Source organism: Arachis ipaensis, chromosome B08 (assembly GCF_000816755.2).
Source record: "Arachis ipaensis cultivar K30076 chromosome B08, Araip1.1, whole genome shotgun sequence".
Classification (NCBI taxonomy): domain Eukaryota; kingdom Viridiplantae; phylum Streptophyta; class Magnoliopsida; order Fabales; family Fabaceae; genus Arachis; species Arachis ipaensis.
This window is the reverse complement of record NC_029792.2, coordinates 112,626,833-112,642,251: the sequence shown is the minus strand read 5'-3', so window position 1 is coordinate 112,642,251 and position 15,419 is coordinate 112,626,833. Positions and strand designations below refer to the sequence as shown.

The 15,419-nt window shown below is 36.9% G+C and overlaps 1 protein-coding gene across 1 annotated transcript; it reads left to right on the top strand.

The window, feature by feature from the left end:
* LOC107611411 (MLP-like protein 31) lies at window positions 11,995-14,653 on the top strand. Its single transcript, XM_016313338.1, has 2 exons — window positions 11,995-12,109; window positions 14,379-14,653. Exons 1-2 carry the CDS (start codon window positions 11,995-11,997, stop codon window positions 14,651-14,653), a joined length of 390 nt encoding a protein of 129 aa, XP_016168824.1.

Sequence of the window (15,419 nt, the reverse complement as noted above, 5' to 3'; positions counted from 1 at the left end):
CATTTCAGCAGCAAATTGGCCATTTTTCAAATTCAAACAGTCAAATCGATTTCCATATGAACTTATTAACAATCACAGACAAAAGCCAGATGTGAATTCATATGAAAGAGGCATGTAGGCCAACAAGCAGCACAAACAGCAATAAGCAATATAGACCAATTCAGCCAGCAACAAACAGTTATGAACAATCAAGCAACCAGTAGGTATGAGCAGAGCAATATTCAATAATAGAAAGACAAGGAAAGTTAATGCAACAGCATCAATTAGCCCAAGTGAGCATATGGCAAATCAATGAAACATAGCAATTTCACACAGCAGTAAAAATTCAAACAAGCCTAAATCCACTACTTAGCCCAGATTCGCTAACCACCTAATTACACTGAACTAACTAAACTAATCTAATTACAGAATTGAAATAAAGCAGTAAAGGAAGCAGAACATGGGAAGGTATGGAACCTGGGATACAGAAACTGAATGGAGCAAACGAAGGGAAGGGAGAGCGGAGAGGAGTGAACCGGCCAGAGCAGAGTGGCGGTCTGGTGGCACAGTGGAGCTTGCGCCGGTGACAATGGAGGTCACGGCGGTGCTTGTGGTGGAGCAGGGGTGCTGTGAGAGAGAACAGAGAGGAGGGGGCAGAGGAGTGAGAGAGGTGGAAGAAGAGAGAGAGGGGGAGAAGAAGAGAGGTGAGGCGATGGCGGCGGCGACGGACGCGGACGCTCACCGGTGGTGGTTAGGTGCTTGGAGATGGAAGGTTGAAGGCTGAAGGTTGGAAATGGAGGGAGAAGAAGGAAATGGAACGTTGGAGGGGAAGAGAGGGTTGGGGCGCGACTGCGCTAGGGCTTTCGCGTCCCTGGTTAAATGGAATTTTTAAATTCACGCGTGCGCGCACCATGCGCGTCCGCGTGGGTTGAGGCAATTAGGGATCGGCGTGGAAGCGCCATTCGCGCTTGCGCGTAGAGTGGAAAATTGGTAATGGGCGCGGACGCGTACGGTGCACTGGGCCAGAGGCACAAAAGGGGCCCAGAGTTGGCACAACTCTCGGGTCCTTTGGCCTGGGTGATGCAAAACTGCATCGGCGCGTGCGTGCACTGTGCGCTAGCGCGTGGAGGAGTTGACTGGTGACAGGACGCGGAGGCGCGAGGTACGTCTACGCGCGGATTGGGTAACGCAGAATGGACGCGGAAGCCCACAGCGTGCGTCCGCGTGAGTTAGGGCACAGAGTTGGCCCAAAAGTGGCACCACTCTCTGGTCCTTGACCCAGAAAGCTAAAATGTGCAGCCTACGCGCGCGCGCACTATGCGCTTGCGCGTGGCTGGTGACTTTTTTTTTTCATGAGCATAAAAAAGAGCTCAATATCCTCCTAATCTCCTCTAAGACTCTAAAACCAGCTAAGATGCAAAATTAAGCACATTTTGAAATATTGGGGATTTTTCAAACAAATTGAGGAAACTTGCAATCCAAGCAAAAACTCAAACTCAGAGAATCATCCCTAATTAAAGCATAGAATGTATAAACACCTTAGCAAGCAAAGCAAAATATACTAAGAAGTAAAGAAATTATATACAATGGAATTCAATTCATTCATTCATTATATCTACAAGAGAATGGAAAGAGTTTACCATGGTGGGGTATCTCCCACCAAACACTTTTGGTTTAAGTCCTTAAGTTGGACAATTGGGAGGCTCCTTGTCAAGGTGGCTTATGCTTGTATCCATCCTTGAACCTCCAAGAGTGCTTGTCCTTCGATCGGTTGTCAGAAGTTCCAACCATTTTCACCAAGCTTGGGTGAGGTTCTCTCCAAGATATGAGCTCCCAAAATTGACTTCCGAAGTGTGATCCAGGATCTCATATCTTATCTTCGCACCCGTCTTCTGGTTGATTGCCTTGACTCTGTCCGGGTGACGAGAAAGCAGAATTCTCATGAAAGTACCAAACTATTCTCCTAGACCCATTTAATTGAGCATTACACCAATCTATGCTCTTCAATTTTGAGCTTCCAACCATAATGAGTCTAGACTTACAACGCCAACCACTAAACATCCTCCTCTTTCGCTTAATTCCACAAAGCGCCCTAAGTTGGCCATCCGTTTCAAGCAAACCATACTCAAGTGGGATAATAAAGCTGAGAGTTAGAAGTTTTACCCACTCAAGCAAAGGATTGGATGGCGAACTAGGTGGAGGAGTTCCCAAAGATCTTGATAAAGCATGCTCTACTCCCGTCTATCCTCTTCTAGAGGCTTCCACCACTTGGCAAGGTTTTTCAAGTTTCTCCTCTTGCCAAGCTTCCTCAAGTTCACATTCTTCTTCACCAATTTCTTCTATCTCTTTCCCATCACTCTCATCATAGATAGGAGGTCTTGTGAAGTCTACCTCATCATCAAGTTTAAGCATTGTGGGGAAGGACTCTTCAAATTTGAAAGGATCATATGTTGATGCGGAATCATCATAGATAGGAGGGCTTGTTGCTTGGAACACTGCTTCCGGTTCTTCACTTACAATAGGTCTTGGAGGTTGCACATCCTCCTCAACCTTGCTTTCTAGTCCACTGGGAGAAAGCTCAACAAGATCGTCAAGGGAATTGGTAAATGTGGGCAAAAAATCACTAGTGATGGAATCCACTCCTTGATCAATTTCCTCCAACTCTCCGTTTACTTCCGCAACTTTACTCTCCTTTTTAACATCTCTTCCAAACTCCTTGGAAGATGGATCTTCAACTCGAGATTCATTAATGTGCTCAACATATCCCAAACATCCACCCACTACTTCCTTTTGTTCGCTAATCTCTACCTTCTCCTTTTGTTGCACTTCTTGCTTCAACTCTTCTTCCTCACCATGGAGCTTCAAGTTCACTCTCTCACTAGGCTCCTTGATTGTTTCTCCACATTCAACAATGGGGGTACTTAGGGTACATAAGCTTAGGTGGGATGTTAAGTGACTCACGGCTTCTACTATGCCGGCCATCCTTGCTCTTAGCTCCTTAAACTTAGTTTCATCCTCCTCTTGTCGCCTTAAGATACGAGATTCAAGGTCTCTCAGTTCTAACATGAAGGCTTCATCGGGAGGTGGTGGTGGAAGATAGGGTTCATTGTTTGAAGGAAGATTGTTAATGTTGGAAGGTATTTCATATTGGTGGAATTCTTGAGGTGGTGTATGTGGAATTTGTGGTTCTTGGGAGTATTGGTGTTGGAATGGTGGTGGCTCTAAGTATGGTTCATATGGTGGTTGGTATGGTAGGTATGGTTTAGGATCATGTGGAGGTGAATGGTGGTATGAGGCTTGTGAGTATGGTGGAGGGCTATATTGAGGAGTGGGATCATATACATATGATGATTGTGGTTGACAACCACAATGAGGATCATCACACACATTAGATTGGTATGCATCAAGATTTGAATTGTACCCATAAGAAGCCGGAGGAGGTTGTTGCCAAGAAGGTTGTCCATAAGCTTGGGGTTCCTCCCATCCTTGATTTCCAAATCCTTGATGTATATCCTCATTGGAGCTTCCATTTCCTACAACATAGTTTGAACTACACTCATAGCCAAAAGGATGAGAATTCATAGTGAAAGAGAAAATAAAAACAAAGATTAATATGAAACAAAGAAAATAAAATCCTAAACTAGCAAAAACTAGCAAACAAACCAAGATTCAAGCTATTCATAATATATACAATAGCCAATAACATAGCACCATTGTTTCCCCGGCAACGTTGCCATTTTGATGGACGAAAATTTGTCGTGTCGGTCTAGAATTTATCTTCTTATAGGAAAGAATTACTTCGTTGTGAGCATAACTCCGAACCGACAAACAATCCTCGCAATTAAAAATTTGTGGTTCTGTCACGAATAACAAACCCCTAATAAAAATTAACCGAAGTATTTAGACTCCGGGTCATTTAGGGGTAAGGGGGGTTTTGGTTCATAAGAGGGCAAGAAAAGTAAATTAAGCAAGTAAGTAAAGAAAGCAAGATAAAGAACTCTTGGCTAAGACTTAGGTAACTGAGATCACCATCCTTGTCAACAAATCAAATATTGATAATCATGAGAGGCCAACCTATTAAGTCTACTTCCCAGAAGCCTTAAGTAAGTAATGTCGACTCCTAAGCTTGAAGTACATCAAATAGATTTGATCACTCAACCCTTAAGTCCCAACCTACCTACTAATTAGCTTAGTAGTGGGTTAGCGTCAATGGGTATCAAATTGATCACCAAGGGTTCTTAAATCATCAAATCCATCATACCCAATAACTCAAGTTTACCTAATTCCCTTGGCTTAGACCAAGAGTTGACAAAACTACTCAAAAACTAAAGGAAACATTTCATCAAACACATAGAGTGCAATAGAAATAAACATCATAAATTGCAAGAAATAGTAAAATCTACCAAATACTATTGCAAGGAAAGTAAGATCACAATTCAATTTATCAATAAAATGAAACATCAACATCAAATTGCATTAAATGTAAACCAAATTCAACATGAGTTCATCTTCACAAAAGAGAGAAAATTGAGAAATTAACTTCACAAATAAGAGAATCAAGATGTAGAAATGAGAAATTATAAAACAAACAAGATGAGATCAAGTTATTGAACATGGATCTAAGACAATCTAACATAATCCTAACCTAATTCTAGAGAGAAGAGGGAGCTTTTCTCTCTAGAAATCTAACTAAAGGCTTATGTTGGCTAAACTAATTGCTCCCCCTTTGCTTGGACTTCAATTCTGCATGAAATACACTCAGAAACAAGTTAGATTTGGGCCTGGGCAGCTCAGAAATCGCCCCCAACGTTTTGCCTTTAAGTGGGCCACGTGAGAGTATCGGCGTGTATGCGCCATGTGCGCGTGCACGTCGATTGGCAAATTCTTCATCCGCACAGACGCGTCATGTACGCGTGCGCGTCCATTGATGCATTCCCAATCCTTGTTTCTTCATGCATTCTCCCCTTTGTATGCTTTTCTACTCATTTCTTCCATCCAATACTTGCCTTATGAACCAGAAATCACTTAACAAACACATCAAGGCATCGAATGGAATTAAAGTGAATCAAAATCACCAATTTAGGGCCTAAAAAGCATGTTTTTACACTTAAGCACAATTCAAGGGAGAATTACAAAACCATGCTATTTCATTGAATAAATGTGGAAAAAGGTGGTAAAATCTCCTAAAATAAGCACAAGATAAACCACGAAATCGGGGGTTATCACTCTCTAATACACGGACCGAGTCCGTGAGATTATGATCTTCGTGGTAGAGGCTAGAACCAATTGGCAGCCATTCTTGAGATCCAGAAAGTCTAAGCCTTGTCTGTGGTATTTTGAGTAGGATCTGGGAAGGAATGACTGTGATGAGCTTCAAACTTGCGAATGTTGGGTGCAGTGACAGTTTGCAAAAGGACAAGAGTCCTATTCCGATGCTAGCGGGAACCGACAGATGATTAGCCGTGCGGTAGCTGTACTTGGTATTTTTCATCCGAGACGAGAAATCCAACAGTTGATTAGCCGTGCAGAGATCGTACCTGGTATTTTTCATCCAAGAGGATCATACAGCTTGCCATGGAAGGGAGCACGCATGATTAGAAGAAGGCAGTAGGAAACCAGAGGTTCAGAAGCAACAAAGCATCTCCAAACGCTTATCTGAAATTCCCACCAATGAATTACATAAGTAAATTTATTTTATTTTATGTTTTATTTATCTTTTAATTATCAAAACCTCATAACCATTTGAATCCGCCTGACTAAGATTTATAGGATGACCATAGCTTGCTTCAAGCCGACAATCTCCGTGGGATCGACCCTTACTCACGTAAGGTATTACTTGGATGACCCAATGCACTTGCTAGTTAGTTGTGCAGAGTTGTGAAAAGTGTGAATCACAATTTCGTGCACCACGTATGCAGACATGGTCTCGCGTACGCAGACATGCAAATTTAGACGCTCGCGTATGTGAGCAGTATATGCGACACAAGAATCCCCCACTATTTTGAAATCTCGCGTATGCGGACATAGTCCCACGTACACAGAACCCCTGTTTTGGCCAAATGTGATATTTTTGAATGTTTAACCAAATCTCTAGCTTTCTAAACCTCTTTTACACTTGTTTAAGGTCTGTTAGTGAGCTTTTAACCCTTAGAATGAGGATGAGTTTGTTAAATAAGTTGAAGAGATATTTGGAAGGGTTTTGTGAAGTGTTAACTAAATAAATGAGGCATTGGTAACATTGAATGAGAGGAGATTGATGAGGATGATGTAAGTAATGATGAATTGTAATTAGATGAGATATATGTGACCCCGGGTAAGAGGTAATGATATTGTCCCACCTGCTTCTGGTAAGAGATGAGGAAGAAGAATGATGAAAACTGAGTTTAATTATGAATTTTGAATGAATATGAAAGAATTGAAATGTTATTGAGAATGAAGGATGACGAGGATTGAATTGAATGATATTAAGGTATATGTGATCGGGTAAGATACAGGGGCGTTGTCCACCTACTCCAGGTTAAGTTGAGACTCCAGGTAAAATGTAGTGGTATTTTCCACTTGCTCCGGGTAAGAGTCGAGACTCTGGGTATGATACATCGGTGTTATCCACTTGCTCCGGATAAGAGTTCGAGACTTCGGGTAAGAGGCAAGGGTTGAGTTTTGTCGCTGCTTGCTCTGGGTCGAGAACTATAACACCGCATGGTTAAGAGGCAAGGGTTGCAGATTGGTCTCACTTGCCTCGTGTTTGGTGTTCTGTCTAGGGTTAGCTACCGGATATGTCAGGTTTGGCTTTCTAACCGACAGATGAGACTCATCGGCCATAAGGCAGACATGCATCATGTGCATTTGTGTGATTTGTTTGAGTATGATTTTTTTTGCTTTCCTAATTTGTTTAACTGTAATCAATTTCTACTTGTCCTATCAGCTGTAACTGTTATCTATGCTTGTGCTTTCCTTGTCTGTTTTGTATGTGTTTGCAACTGAGAGATCCCTCATGCTGGCAGAGGTGACGCTGAGGGTAGTTCTACCGGTGTTCAGAGGGTTGGAGAAGACGTGAAGTGAAGTGTTAGGTTAAAGGTAGATTTAGAACTTGAACACCTTAGATGACTTACCTAATTTATGGTTTAGAATACTTTCTTAAGTTTAATTCTGAGTGTCGGAGTTCTAGGATTGTCTCTGGCTTTCCCGGGACCTTTTATATTAACTATGTGGGCACCATTACCATGCTGAGAACCTCCATTTCTCATTCTATACATATATTATTGTTTTTCAGATGCATGTCGAGAGGCACCTCGCTGAGCATCTAGAGATCTCCTGAGCAAGCGAAGTTTCAGTTTGGGATGTTTTATTTTGTTCTTATACTATGTATATATGTATATAGATTCTCCTCTGTATGTACTTTGTGTTTGTCTCTCTTACCGGCCAGTCTTAGTTTCGCAGGTCGAGTCTGGAGTTCGATATTTTGTATCATTTGGTATTCTGCTCTTTATATACAAATGCTTTAGCCTTTCTTTTTATCCGGTCATTCGTTTACCTGGGCAATGCACTTTTCTTTTTGCGAATTTTATTTAAACTCTTCTTAAAGGCTCCTAGTTACGCACTCTTTCGACTATGTCTATGAATATATTTTATTTTAGAGGTCGTAATACCTCACCATCTCTGTTTTACAACTTAAGCGTAAAATTTTGAATGGTAGAGTATTACACGGTGTATAGTGAAAAATTTCTATCACTTTAGTGGGAGCAGTGATAGAGCTTGAAAATAAAATTTGAGGGGCCAAACGCCAAAACATGTCAAATTTGAAAAAAAAAAGATTAAAGTGAATGAGAAGAGTTTGCCATAGCTGGATGTGGTAGTTCATTTGATTTTTGGTCTATTGCAATATGTCGAATGTGAGGGAATATGTTTTCAACTTGTCAGAGCCTTAATACTTTGCCATTTGCTAGTATGATGTATTAAGTCAAGAGTCAAGACTGATGCCATGGTTTTGGCAGGCTAATTAGTGTAGGCGAAGCATCCTTCATAAGTCTTGCAGTACTTTTTATAGATGACAATGCTCCTATTGAACAGGTTAGTCTTATCTTTTTCATTTCCATCAGAATTAGGTGAATTTAATGTCTCCACCAATCTAGAGTTGCAGCTTTACTTGTATTTTTATTGATGGTAGAAAACAGCATGGCTTGCTACCTTCTATATGTATATACCAGCTGGGACAGCTTTAGGCTATGTTTATGGTGGATTGTAAGATTAATACTCATAAAATCTAGCTTGTTAGATGGTTCTCTTATTGTTTTCTTAGTTTGCTGGTTTAAATAATCATTTTATTTGTCATGAACTAATGTTGTTTGAGTATTAGTATAGTTGTTTATGAGTTCATTTACTGCAAATTTATGGGCTTGTGTAATGCTAACTTAAAGAACTGTTCATTGAAAAATTTTCTATACACTTCGCATCTATTATTTTTTTGAATGTGTCATCTGCAAATGAGCCAGCTTCAAAAATTTAAATAATGTGTAGGTTGGAGGCCAATTTAATTGGCATATTGCATTTTGGGTGAGGCAATTTTGATGCTTCCTTTTTCTAAACTAATACTGACATCTAACGAATGTGGAGATACTGTCAACTCTTGACAATTATGTTGGTAAAATTATTTTTTTCTATAACCTTTGTTGTCTTTTAGAATTTCAAAGGGTAAAATGAAATTTATTTTCTGATGCTCAAAGTTAGAGGTTTTCCTTATAGATGGTGAGATGCTTGTTGGAGATCAAGGCTTTATCAAAGGATCCAAGTGAGTTAAAACTGAAAATCTAGTAAATTTAGAGGAGGAAATTTATTAATAGAGTGGATAATATTAACTTTAAGAAAATTTTCTATAAAATTTTTATGTTATAGTTTTATTTTACACTCATTGTGTGTAACTCATAAAAAGTTATTGCAAGTTTGAGACAACAATGACAATTATGTTACAAATAGACCAGCTAAAATATTATATTTTACCTTTATGATTGATATTTATGTTTCTCAGGTCACTATTCATATTGAGGGATCACATCACCAGGTTCTCAAAAGATATGCTGGAGCTTTTGCATGACCAAGTGTATGTCATAAATATTCTAGATATTTACTTTTTTACTAACTGGGAGATAATTAATTTTTTTCATGAAAGTTTTATTGACAATATTACCTGAGGAATCAAAACAAAATTTTAATTGAAGATTTGATAATTGAGTCGTCAATTCAGAACAATTTCAAATATTCTTACTTAAAGAGTTTAATCATTGCTAGATTATATATCATACAATTTTATTATTGGGCCTACTCGTACTAGGGACCAAAGGCAAGATATAGCATTTATCATATAGTATGATAATGCGCTTAAATATCATATACTTCATATCAAATATTAGGAGAATTCATTACAAAAAGATATATTGGATGGAATGGCACTTTTATTTTATTTTATTTTTTAATTTTATAAGATAATCTTGGTCCTTATGTCAAGATATACCCTTGTTAGTTAATCTCACTCTTCCTAAAAGTCCCAATGCACTTGGTCGAATTATGATTTTGCGTAGGCTTAGCAAAGTTTCTCAAATACAGAGGATGGTCAATGATTCTTGCATAAATGTGAAGGTCTTTTATTCTTCATCCCAAACTAAATTTGTTTTACACTTTTGTTAAGTATTATGTTAATTTTCTTCTATTGCTGCAATTTCGTACGAGACATGCACTTGAGCAGATTATTACTTTTGGTGATAGCTAAATCTAATCAAATCCTCGGATACAATCCCTTTGGCACAAGCAAAGATGGGAGATTTCAATAGAAATTGTTTCTTTTTGTATTTACATATATTTTGTGTATATTGCATCCTGCATTCAAAATCAGCTTTCAATATGGTACTTTAATGTTTTTCAGCAGATGATGTTCAATAGGGCACTCTGTTTACTGATTGTGGGAGTCCCGAAAAATTTTCTTAGAAGATGAGAGTTTTCTATTATGTCATATATCTGATTGCTTCTTTAATGTTTCCCTTTCCACGTGTATCAAGTTGCATTAGAAGATTAATGTAGATTTACAAGTTTAGTGTTCTAAGATATGAGTAGTAAATGTACCTTGTACCATGAATTTGGATTGTAGATTATAAGCCATCAATGTACATTTGGATTGTGGATCATAAATTTAATGTATTTATGAATTTTGTCTCTTTTAATTTCTTTATTTCGATATGGATATTGTAAATATTTATGAATTTTTGTCTCTTTTAATTTCTATATTTCGATATAGATACTGTGAATAATTAGTAAAATTCTATAATTAGAAAATCAGTAACAGTGACCGATTGAGAGACCAATTTTATATTTTCAGGTCAGACATCAGCGACCGATTTTATTAGCAACCGATTTTTTCAGCGACCAATTTAGCGACAAAAAAGTAGTCGCCATTTAGTGACCGATTTTAATTATTAGCGACCGATTTAGCGATCAATATCGTTTGGTACTAGTTTGGTAGCATTAGTTAAAAATCGGTTGCTAATAGTTAGTGATTGAAGTTAGTTGCTATTTTTAAATTAGCGACCACTAGAATCGATCGCTAAATCGATCGCAAAGAGTTTAGCGATTAATTTTTAAAAAATATCAGTTGCTAAATCAATCGCTATTCTAATAATTTTTGATAGTGAATGAGAGTTGAACTTAAAGTACCTGAATTAATTATACTCTTTCATATAATTCTACTAGTTCCTTTATAAAATGTTTTGAGGAAGAGGGATAGCCCCATTGTCTATGACGAGAAACTCCGCGCCTAGTGGAGAAGATTGCAGGTAGATAAAAGAAATTATATCAAATAAAAATAAAATCTAAGTTTGCATTTTTTCTTTCCCACACTCTTAATAGTTACTTGTTATTTTAAAATAGTGTGAAAAGTATAACTCTTTATAATTGTTTGAGGTTTGTTTGCAAATTCTAAAAAAAGTACAATTGCGTTACTATTTACTTTTTAATTCAAGTGGTACATAAAAAAATTAAGTATATGGTCTAAACGTTTTTGAAATTTGCTTATAGAACAAAAATTTATGTTTTGTTTTTTATACTCAATTCACCCTTCTTAAGTATATTTGTGCATTCTAAATTCAATTTTACTAGAAAGATAATAAAAAATTTTGATAATGTGAATAATGAATTGGATGTTTAGTCTAATATATATATAAAAATACTTCACAAATTACTTAAATTAAAAAATCCACTCAGTTATTCCAAAAAAAATAATCATCCTAAATCTTAATTTACTAAAATATTTTACTTCAATACTCTCTTTTTTTTTAATTGGCTGTTATCCCCATCTTTATTAATAATTATTCCACTTCACCGTTGCTACTTGGCTTGTCACACGCTGTCTCCGGCATCGTTCACCCTTAGTGAAAATAACCATTTACTTAAGGATAAAAATAATCATCTGCATACCTAGTGAATAGAACATCCAATATATTTTAATTATATATAACTAACCCAATTCAATCAAAATAATCATCCACATAATAATTAAAATAACCATCTACATACCTAATAAAATGACCATTTTAAACTGGCCATTGAAATAGATTCACTGAAAGGCCATGTTAAAAACGACGCAACGACTATAGTTGATGATGTGATAATGAAATTAAATTGATGAATAAATGGTACGTATATAATAAGATCTAATAATCAATCTAAGAACTAGTTGAATAAATCTATAGTTAGAGTTTGTGGTGAAACATAGTTTGAAGGACTAGGCATGACGAAAGCGGCACTGTTGTGAAACATAGGGCTCAAATCATGAAAGAAGCTAATTATGCTTGGATTCGAAGAAGAAGAAGAGCATGGTGGTATCATCGGTGAGAAGAAGCTTAAAGGAATGGGAGAAAGTGAAGCCGGTTTGGAAGAGTAGTGTGAAAACAGCAGTAACAGCATTGGGCTGAGCATCGAAGGGCGTGCGTTGGGCTGACCAGCGGAAGTGAGAGCAGTGTCAGCGGGAGGATGCGGCGGCATCGGTATGGCCGACGAAAAGTGCAGCGGCGCGAGGTGAGAACCGGAGAAGATGATGGCGAGTTTTGGACGTGTATTGGAGGTTATGGTGAGATTATGAAGAACCGTACGTAGTGAAAATGAGTTTAAATGCTAATTCTAATTTTTTAAATTTTAAAATTTGATATTAAATAATTAATTAATGATCTCATTTTTAATTTTAATTTTATTTTTTTTAATTTATTGTTCACATTGTTCACAATTAACATTGTTTTTCCATACTTTCTCTTCTGAATTAATACGAAATAACGTATTTTACTGGGACTAAAAATTTTTTAAAATGTTTTTTTTTTGTGACTTAAAAGAAAACAAATAACAACAAAGAAAGAAATAAAAATAAACAAGAAACTGGTTAAGAACGGCAGTACCGCTGAATACTACTCTCAAACTCCTTCCAAGGCAACGGAAGCTCCACTTGAGGAGAAAGGGTCCTCATTGCAGTCTTTGTCATGATGTCTGCTACTGTGTTTGCATCTCTCAAGATCAACCGGAGATCAGCACGCCATTTCCAAGACATGATATCTCAGATTTTTAACACCAAAAGATCAATAAAATCAGAATAATCCTGTAAATTATTGACAATAGTAAAGGCCTCTACACAGTCTGTCTCACATATAATGTCTCTTTGTCCCGAGTCTCATGCTAAAAGAAAGCCTCTCCAAGTAGCAAACAACTCTCCTTGAAAAATGCTACGACTCTCAATTGTTCCCAGACAGCCTCGTTGCCACCTTCCCTTCCAATCTCTGCTAACACAAGCAAAACCAATCCGAGCACCATTGCCAAGATAGCTAGCATCACAATTAATCTTAAAGGTACCCACTGAGAAGGGAATCTAAGAGCCACTAGTGGTGGAGGTGATAGACAGTCGTTGCAATTTAAAAATATTCAAAAGCTCCTTTTTCAAGGATAAAGCCATACCAGTCACCTTGTCTGTGGTCCAATGCTCGTGAGGATGAAAGATCTCGTTATTCCTCGAATGCCAAATCCACTAGAGACTAGAAAAGAATCTAAAGGGGCGCTGTTTGCTATTATGTAGGAACCAACTCATCAAATCCACTGGTTGACCGGAGATCCCAAAACTTGCCAAACTAGCTCGACTTTTGGACAATTCCGAATGCAATGTAAAACCAATTCTTGACCTGAGAAACATCGTGGACAGCTATCCGTGTACGAAATGCCCCTCCTAAAATAAAATGCAGCAGTAGGAAGAGCCTCCCGAAGACATAGCCAGGCTGAAAATTTGTACTTTTTTGGAACATGTTGACGCCAAAGTCATAGTCAAAGCCAATTACTCCTATCCTCCCAACTAAACATCTTCTTACTGAGTCACAAATAACCACTACGAGTGTCATAAACTTTTGAAGTCGCATCAGTCCAACACCAACCGACCTCTGAACCAGCTTGAACATCCGGGTTGTAAGAGTTAATGTTGCTCTGCAGGGACTGATTCAGAAGAAAATAGATATTCTCAAGGTTCCACTGTCCAGATGACCAAAGGTCCAAGATCTTGAGATCCGAATCAGAAATGTGAACATAATCCATCTCATGACACAGTCACCCCTCTCTTCTCCATTTATAAAATCAAAAGTTCTGTTCTAAATTCCCAATGCACCAAATAAAACCTTCCTTCAGGATATCCCAAACTCAACATATAATCTTCCAAATATAAGATTCCGTTCCTCGAGACCGACTGAAACAATCATCCTTAGAAAAATGGTATTTCTCCATCAACAGTTGAACCCATAGCTTGTCAGGATGGTGAAAAAGTTGCCAAACTAGTTTTTTAGGAAGAGCAATATTAGCACAAATAGGATCTCTAATTCCCAAACTCTCAAACTTCTTAGGGGTGACCAACACCTTCCGGTTAACTAGATTCATGCCTCTACCATCAGCCTGACCCTTCTATAGAAAGTTTCACATCATGGATTCTATCTTATTAGTTACCCCTTTAGGGAAGAGAGATACTTGCATGCAGTAAGTAAGAATCGCAGTCACTATCGAATTGAGCAAACATAGTTTACCTGCCTTATTAAAATGTTTAAAATGTTTTAAATGGTTTAATGTAAGGGGAAATGTAGATAAATATATTTTATAAAGTAATTCTTCGGTTCTTCCTTGAAGAAATGGATTCAGTATCTAATATCTTAGTTAAATAAGGAAGATGGTTGACAATATTGTACATAGTAGGTAGCTTGTTTTCTATATAAGGTCCTACATGGCTGAATGTTTTATTAATTTTTAATAATAATGACATTAAAAAAGTGAATGCAAAACATTTTAAACATTTTTTCTTTCATCCTCTTTCTTCTGTTCGTTGATGTTGATTATAATAACAGATGGCAAGGTGGTTACATGTAATGAGACGATTGACATCATTGATGAGCAGAAATATTTGGTGATATACAACCTCTTTGATGGAGATATCAGTAAAAACTATAAGGTTTTTAAGCTAGCTTTTCAAGTGAGTGACAATAGTAATAATAGCGGCACTTTAGTTACCTGGAGTGTTGAATATGAGAAGATCAACAATGATGTTGAAGCTCCATATGGCTACATGGAGTATCTTGACAAGTCCACTAAAGAAATTGATGCTTATCTTCTCAAGGCATAAGGGTGATTATCAAGTTAATTGCTTGTTATGATCTAAATAATCAGTGTGAAGAATAAGGATGTTTCCAATGTTTGTTCAATTGTCCTTCCTTTGAATGTCTTAATATGAAAATACAGGTGCAGTAAATTTTATATGAAGTTGATAAATGAGAGCCATTAGATAAAAATTAAGTCAAATCAATCAAATTATTTAACGGTTCTTAACTATTAACTTCATATAAAATTGACTGTAACTGAATTTTCACTATGTTTTAAACTTGAATATGTGTATGTCATCGATAGTGGATGATTCTCGTTGATTGCGTTATGTGTTATGTGTAATAAAAATAATTGGATATTTATTTGTTGTCGCAAGCTTTTAAATTAAATTATAAATAGTTTTACCTAGCTAATGGTATTTGCTCAACAATCGGTAAACAATTAGGACATAAAATTAAGGGATTAATTAGTTCGTGAAAATATTTTTTACTTTTATTGAAACGTGATTAGTTTGTTGAAACATGTTTTGTTTTCAAATAGAAAAAATATTGAAAATATGCTTGATTTTAGTCATTTTCAAAAAAAAGAAAAATCAATTTTAAAACTAGAAATAACATAATTATATTTTTAATAAAATTATAGAATGTATGAATATATTTTAGTTTCATAATTTAGTTAATCTGCTACAAATAATTGTATTATGTTATTAGTTTGATTGCATGAATTCAAATCAAAGCAAATGATTTAAGAAAAATTGTCATTAAAAATTGTTATTTATATCCAGTGAT